Genomic DNA, 7,785 nt, shown 5'->3' on the forward strand with positions numbered 1-7,785 from the left:
CCTCCTGCCTAAGCATGTGATGTCCAAGTGTGCCAAAACCTGCCTGGCCCAGGCCCTGGGAGCCCCGGAACCCATGTGCAGCCTGGCACGGGGCACCCGCTGGCTCCGGGCGGGACCAAATCCAAACGGGACCAAAAAAAGGGGTCTCTTGTCGGCAGGGTGGGGACTGAGGGGAGCAGGACACAGCCCGCGGGCAGTGGGGTCCCCCACGTGTGTCCCCTGGCCACGGGTGATGGGCAGCGCTGGCCGGGGACAGCCCAGCCACCCCTCCGGGGCCCCCGGGGCAGCGCCTGGGCGGGCTCTGGCGCTGCTCCCGCTCTGTCTCTGGGTGCTGGGCGCTACCGGCGCTGCCAGGCGCTATCTATAGATGTTTGACACCTCCAGGTGCGGAGGGAGCCGGGACCCTCCACCTCCCACCGCTGCCGGCACACTGCAGCGCCGCGCTGCGCTCCTTGGTTCTCGTTGACACCCGGCTCTGTTTTCCCGCAGGCAGCCGCGGGACGGGCTTTAGGAGGAGCCGGCCCCCGGAGCTGGATTGGGGGGCTCGGGGGATGGCACAGGGACAGTGTGGGGTGGTGGCAGCCTTAGCAGCGGAGCAGAGAGGGTTCTGCCTGCCCAGGGAGGATGGGACAGTGCTGTGTGTGCAGTGAGTGTTTGCTGAGCAGAGTTGTTGGGACACTCCGTGCCTTGTCTCCCGGCTGTCCTGCCTCCCCTCCTGACTGTGGGCAGGCAGCAGAGCCCCTCGGCACCCCTCCTGCCTCCCCCGGGCTCTGCTGCACAGGAACCGAGGTGTGCCCTGCCTCTGGAGCATCCCTCGCCTCTCCCCCCAGTGATGCTGTCCCAAACGCCACCCCGCCGTGTCCCCGGGCCCGAGCAGCTCTGTCACTGCCTTCTGCTCTCAGGAGTCGTGCCTTGTCTTTGCTGCACCCACCTCTGCAGCTGGAACCCAGCTTTGGAGCCCAGGCCCAAAGGTTTCCTTGACCCGCGGTGCAAAGGGGACCAAAGACTTTCTCCAGCGCTGTCACTGCTGGGCAGAGCCTCCCCGTGCCCAGGCTGCCTGAGGGGAGCTCTTATCCCGGGACAAGATGCTGCCGGAGAAGGGGAAGGAGCCTGCAGGGGTTTGGCAGCCCTGGGAAGTGACGGAGCAGTCCGGGAGCAGGCAGGTGACCAGGAGCACCTGTACCTGCTGCAGCCTCCCGGGGCCATCCTGGCCGGGCCCCTCTGCTGTCCCCAGCCTGGAGCAGCCCCTGTGCCCTGTGCCTGGCCCTGGGGGGACATTTCCCACCCTCCTGGGCCCCGCCGGCCACCCCAGAACGGGGACTGCTGCCGTGGATGGTGTGAGCAGCGCTGGCCGCCAGCCCCCAGCGGGACACGGGGGACACTCCTGCCTGTCCCCTCTGAAGGCGGGGGGCTGCGGGGGCCGCAGGAACCCACCGTGTGCCACAGCCCGTGCACAGAGCAGGGAGCCGGCGGCGCCAGGAGCTGTCGCCTGCAGTTCAGGGGAAATTTTTTCCGCCCTCCCACTCCGGCGACTGCGATCCACCAACCACAGCATTTACTGCTTTTTTTCGCCCCAGCACCGCTCCAGCCATATTGGGCTGTGGGGAGAAAGCGGCTCTAATGTTCTATGTCACCTGCAAATAACCCGGGCGTTCGAAAAAGCACCTCCACCTCCTCCACAACCCACACCAACACCACGTCCTCTCCACACACAAAAGTCCGACAAAATGAGCCCGGAAGCCTGGCTCCCGCAGCCCACCTTGTTCCTCACCGGCCTCACCTTGCTCCTCTCGCTGGGTAAGTGTCGGCTTGAGCCCCCCCTTGCATGTGCCCAGGCGGGGAGACACCCGCGTGTCCCCGGCCACGAGCCCCCCCGGCCGTGTGACAGCCCCGGGACGCGCCGTGCCGCAGGGATGGGGACGGAGGTGGCGTGGCGTGCGCCCTGCGGGCAGCCACCAGCCGGGGTGACCTGCTTTCGGGCTGGCTGGGGGGTACGGTGCCGCCGCATCTCCTGCGGAGAACGCCCCGCGTCCTGCCGGGTGCGGAGCACGGAGCCCTCCGCGCGGCAGGTGGGCACGGGGAGGTGTGGGCAGGTGAGCCCTGCTGCCTGTGCGTGTCCCTTGGGCCGCTGGCAGCTGGCCTGCGCTGCCTTGTGGCCGTCCCGTGGGTGCTGCCAGGGCTGCCGTGGCTGTCCCCGCGCTGGTGGCCGCGCTGGGGGCCGTGCTCCGTGCGCTGTGCCCGGCCCCGCGGCGGCGGCAGCAGCAGCGCTGTGTCAGCAGCTCCGCGGCCGCTGCATCGATCGCGGCCGGGATCGCAGCGCTCCTCTCAAGTGCTGTCCCGGAGCTCCTGCCGGGCTGCTTTTCCCCGAGGAGAGAGCCTGGGAAAGGAGGGTACAGAAGGGAGTCAGGGCTGCTGTAGAGGCTGCTGTCACCGTGCCCCCCCAGCCCGGCTGCAGCGTGACGGAGCGTTCGGGAGCCTGCGCAGCGCCGCAGGACTCGGCCTGCACGGTCCCTGGGCTCCAGGGGCTTCCTTCCCCCTCCTCCCTTGTCCCCCAGGCCTGAGTGCCCGGCCAGTGGCAAAGTTTGGACCCGCACACACGGGTGTTCCCAGGTCCTGCCAGGCCGTGGTGTCCCAGGTTTGCTGCTGGTGGCACCTCATCCCTCTGTAGAGCCCTGGGGAGCCCCAAGGACACAGGACAAGGCCATGTCACCCACCTGGAGGCACACAGGGCATCGTGTGAGGGACACTCAGACAGTCATTCCGTGCAGGGATCCCCTCCAACCATTCCTGCTGGGACTGGCCAGCTCCTGGCTCTTCTCTCCCACCCCTGCAAGGTCTTCTCAGAGGCATCAAAGGTGGTGGCTGCCACGGGGCAGCAAGTGACACTGGCTCAGGACACTTCTTCCTGCCTTGGGTGCTGTGACTTGTCCCCACGCCCCAGCCGTGCCCATCCCTGTGTCCCCCAGCCCTGTGGGAGCCCTCCCTGCGCTGAGGCTGGATGGAGGCTGTTCCCCGGGGCTGCCAGCGCGGCCAGGAGCCGTCCCCGGGGCTGGGCCAGCCCCGAGGGCACCGCTCTGCCCCCAGGGAGCTTCAGGGCGCTGCTGGTTCACGGCTGGCAGCGGGAGCTGGGGCTCAGCACAGCAGCTTGGGCGAGGCTCCTGTCCCTGGCTGCAGAGCCTGGCCCTTTCCTGCCCTGCTTGCAGGAGGAGCGCAGCGGCCCCGGAGCAGCCCTGACACGCACCCAGCTTGGCCTCGGCAAGAAGGTTTGAGAGCAAAGAGCAGCAGCCCAAGGGGAGAGGTGAGGTGATCCTTAAAGCGCCTGGTGGCACTGTCACTGTGCCCTGGACGGTGTCAGTGTCCCCCAGTACACTCTGGTCCCTCCCAGAGCTGGCTGTCCCCGTGTCCCTGAGCTTCTCGGGGCTTGGCTAGTTTGCAGCACAGGACCCTGCTCCCTTTGCCCAGCCTGGGTGCAGGCGCTGGGTTTGGGTGCTGCTGAGGGGAGCTGCAGGGAAGGAGTGGAGGAGGGAGCAGGGCACAGACACCCCACCCTGCCCACTCCCCAGCTGAGTCCTGCCCTGCCGGCTGCACCAGGGAATTACCAGGCGATGTCCCTCTTTCTCAGCAAGGCCAGGGGTCAGGGACTGGGGTTCCCCCAGCAGCCACCGGGGGCTTGCTCTGGTCATTCCCAGCTGGAGAATCCTCGCGTGGGCGCTGCTGGCAGGGGAAAGCATCATCTGCATTCCCCCCGGAGCCCCTGGGGCCGGCCCCGGCAGCTCCCAGCCCTCGCTGCCGTAGCCGTGTCCTGCTGGGAATGAAATGTGATGAGCTCAGCCTTTAGAAAGCTGCGTGTGGCTGTGGCGCCGGGCCCCGCGCTGACGCTGCAGCCTCGCACAGCGCCATCGATCCCGCGGCAGCACAGCCTCGGGGGACGGCCGGGGGCAGGGCTGGCCCGCAGGCACAGGGATGGGCACGGGCAGCAGCCCTGGCAGAGCAGGGACGATGCTCTCCCTGTCCAGCCAAGGGACGGTGCCGGGGCTGGGGCTGCTCCCCTCGCCCCTGCTGGGCAGGGAAATTCCGGTCCTGGCTGGATGCAGAGCGTGCGGATGCGCCTGGAAGGCAGTGCCAGGCCCCAGGGAGAGCTCTGCGCAGGCAGGGCACCGTGGGGACGTGGCTTCAGCCACCTGACAGCCCCCAAATTCATCTGCATCCGGCAGCGCCCCCGAGACTGGGCATGGAGGTCATGGCCCCTGCCACCATCAACGCCTTGAACGGCTCCTCTGTGAAGCTCTCCTGCACCTTCAACTCCTGCTACAAGGTGGAGAACAAACAGTTTTCCCTCAACTGGACGTACCAGGAGTGCAGTAACTGCTCGGAGGAGCTGGTGAGTCTCTCGGGGATCTGCCGGGGGTCCTGGCACAGCACAAAGGGGGTCGCTTGGGGTCTCTATGGGGCAGCAAGTGCAGGGAGGGGGTGCCTGGCTGGGAAATGGGCCCGTGGGGCGCCGGACGCTGCCTCACCTGCTGTCCCCACCGCCCAGTTCCTGCAGTTCCGCACCAAGATCATGAACAAGCAGCTGGACCGCTTCGGGAACCGCGTGGAGTTCACGGGCAACCCCGCCAAGTACGACGTGTCCTTCACCCTCAAAAACGTGCAGCTGGAGGACGAGGGCACCTACAACTGCTACGTCCTGAACCCCCCGGACCGGCACCGGGGCCACGGCAAGATCAGCCTCAAGGTGCTCACCCAAGGTCAGTGCTGCCCTGCTCTGCGGGACACCCATGGGTGCAGGGGGTGCTCGCAGAGCCCTGCCCGTTCTCAGCCGGTCCCTGAGCCTGTGCCCTGTGTCCCCAGAGCCCCCAAAGCACGACTCGACGGTGGCCGTGATCGTGGGCGCCTCCGTGGGCGGTTTCCTGGCCGTGGTGATCCTGGTGCTGATGGTGGTGAAATGCGTGCGCCGGAAAAAGCAGCAGAGGCTCAACACGGACGACCAGAAGACGGAGGAGGAAGGGAAGACGGACGGAGAAGGCAACCCGGATGAGGGCACCAAGTAACGCCCCCCTGCCCGCCCCTCCCTCCTGTCCCCTGTACAGCGTGACCCTCTTGATGTGCTTCCCAGAGCAAGGATTTCTGTCTCCCCAGAGCATCCCTCCTTCCATCCTAACACCCCACCCAGCCTGCGGCAGGGCGCAGAGAGAAGGTCCCCGGAGCCTGGCTGTGCCGGGCAGGGCTGGGGAAAGGGGGGCTGAAGCCCCTGAGGCTGAGCTGGGAGCAGCCTGTCCCCTGCTCGGAGTGCCGGAGAGTTGTGAGGAGGTGCTGGGGACAGGCTGGGGCGGGTGAGGGGGGACCTGTGCAGTCCCCACACACGGAGGGACTGGAGCAGGGGGTGCCAGGAGGGGCAGAGGGGTCTGGGCAGCCCCTTGGCCCATTGTCTGCTCTCTGTCCCAGCAGAAAATGTGAGCCGGGGCCAGCAGTCTGCCCTTGGTCAGACTCATCCCAAGGTGCTCCTGCTGTGCCTGGGCCACTGGCACTGGTGTTCCCATCCCGAGGGATCCCCAAAGCTGCCAGTCTCCTCCTTGCAAGCTCGTGCTCCTCAGGGATTGTCCCAGGCTGCTCAGAAGTCAGCGGCCAAAGCCATGAGCTCACCCAGTGTCTTGGAGCTTAGGGGTGTTTTGGACCCTTTGATGGCTCTTGGTGTGCAAGGGATGGACCCTTCTGCCTCTCGGGCTGTTCTTTGGTCTGAGCATCTCAGCCCAAGGTGCTGGGCTGACTGTTCCATGCTCGTTCCCTTCTTGGGGAGGGTAATTGTGATGGAAGACGTCCTGCTGCTGTGTCCAGCTGAGGTGGTGGGGAGTGGCGGGGGGAAGCTGCCGGGGACAAGGAGCTGCTGGAAGGAAGAGGAGCTTTTGGGCACTTGCTGGGAAGGACTGGGCCCAAGAGCAGAGTTAGGACAGCTCTGTCACCCTGGAGCAGCCCTGCGATGCTGAGAGTGCCTCCTGCAGCCTCCCCGCAGAGCACTGCACACTGTCACTGCCATGGCAATGCACTGCCAGCGTGCCCAGCCCGTGTGCCGCCTGCCTCAGCTGGCAGGTGAGCTGTGCTGGCTGCAGCACTGGGGGTCAGGCAGGGAATGACCCGGGGCAGTGTCCCCTGTGGCACCGGGCCTGAGCTTTTCTCCTCCCGTGGCTGCCGGGAGATGCACAGAGCCACAGGGGACACTGCCCAGGGGCAGGTGATGGAGGTCCGGTCACCCGCGAGCAGCGCTGCCAGGGGACAGGGGACACCTTCGCAGTGTCCCTGTGCGGAGAAGGGACACCTTTGCCACGTCCCTGTGTAGGTGCCATCCCGGCCGTGCCATCCGGCCCCAGGGACGGCGGGACAGCTGTGCCCTCCCTGCTCTGCCCCGTCGCTTTCCACCCCGGCCCCGCGTGCCCTGCGTCCATCCCACTCGACCCCGCCGGGCTCCACGCTGCTCCCCTCCCATCCGCAGCAGGAATGTGCCGTGTCCCACGCGTGGCCCCCCCTGCCCTGGGCCCTGCTGCCCGGGGTGGGGCCGGGCTGTCCCCGCACCCCCGCACAGTGCCGGCGGCGCCCGGTGCCGCAGGGCTCCCGCCCCGCCTTCTGCCGGAGCCGGGCTGTCCGCAGCTCCCGGCGGGGCTGAGCCGGCGCCTCGGGGGCACGGAGCCCTCTGAGGCTTGCACATGACCGGTCTTGCATCTGCCTTTCATTTCTTTTCGTGCACTATCCTTGGATTGCAACTTGCCAATGCATCTGTCTGTACATAGCTGCGCACAGCGGAGAGCCGACAAATACAGATGTGTACACACAGGAGGGGCTGCTGTGGGTCGTGCTGTGGCCTCGGGTGTGCGCCTTCCCCTGGGCTCCTCTCGCCGAGCGCTCTGCCGAGCGCGGGATGTTTTTATTGCTCTTTGTACAGTCAAACAAACAAAAGAACAACAAAACACCGACTTTGCCCTCGATGCTTTTGTGCGGCAGCCTGGAAGGGCAGGACAGGCCCCTCATCTGCTCTGCCGGGGGGCGTGAGCCCGCTCCGGAGTGGAGCTTGGTCCTGCTGAGGTGCTTTGGGTGCCGAGGGAGTTCACAGCTCTGGGACTGCCACAGAGCCAGGGCAGTGCTGGGGGTGGGACTGTGGCCAGTGCTGCCCCAACCTTCCCACAGGGAGATTTCAGGGGCACTCCACACCCACTGCGGGGCCTCCAGGACCTGTGCCCTGTCAGCTTCTCCACTTGTGCTTCTCAGAGAGCTGGGATTGATGGCTGCTGGTGGCAGGTAAGGCCCGGGGCACTCGCCGGGTGATGGACACCCGTAACCGGCTGTTCTCCCAGTGCAGCAACACCGTGGGGATGCTCCAGAGCAGCACGACACAACTGGGGCACGGTTAATAGGCCCATCCATCAGCTCAGCCGCCGTGGAGACACGAGGGAAGCTCTGCCAGCCGCCCTGCGCCGTGCCTCCCCCTGCTGCCCTTCACTCCGGGCCGCTGCATCCCAGTCCCTCACACCGGCAGGGGCTGGCCACACACTGCCCTGAGGCACTGCCACCGCCTCTTTGCACCTTTCCAGCCCTGCCTTGCCCCCTCCCCACCGGCTGTCCCCAGCAGCAGTGCCAGTGGGACGGGCTGTCCCAGTGTCCCTGTCCCTGCCTGCCCGGACACTGCGCCCTGGACACCTCAGTGTGGGGTCAGCGCTGCGGAAAACTTCCAGCTTCCCATGGCACCTCTCCCTCCCCGAGGAAGGGCACCCAAATCACCTCCAGCGCCCTGCTGAC

General features: G+C 67.0%; 1 protein-coding gene across 2 annotated transcripts; it reads left to right on the top strand.

Annotated features, from left to right (window-relative positions):
* The first annotated feature begins 1,588 nt into the window (after positions 1-1,588).
* On the top strand, positions 1,589-6,965 carry SCN2B (sodium voltage-gated channel beta subunit 2). Of its 2 annotated transcripts, none has more exons than XM_066334982.1 (4): positions 1,589-1,797; positions 4,215-4,381; positions 4,538-4,748; positions 4,852-6,965. In XM_066334982.1, the coding sequence occupies exons 1-4, from the start codon at positions 1,728-1,730 to the stop codon at positions 5,049-5,051; spliced, it is 648 nt and encodes a 215-aa protein (XP_066191079.1). In that variant the 5' UTR covers positions 1,589-1,727; the 3' UTR covers positions 5,052-6,965. The 2 variants fall into 2 exon arrangements, with proteins under 2 accessions (XP_066191079.1, XP_066191080.1); XM_066334983.1 differs by lacking the exon at positions 1,589-1,797 and adding an exon at positions 3,083-3,298.
* Positions 6,966-7,785: the final 820 nt, after the last annotated feature.

The sequence above is a fragment of the Sylvia atricapilla genome, chromosome 23, assembly GCF_009819655.1.
Source record: "Sylvia atricapilla isolate bSylAtr1 chromosome 23, bSylAtr1.pri, whole genome shotgun sequence".
Taxonomy (NCBI): domain Eukaryota; kingdom Metazoa; phylum Chordata; class Aves; order Passeriformes; family Sylviidae; genus Sylvia; species Sylvia atricapilla.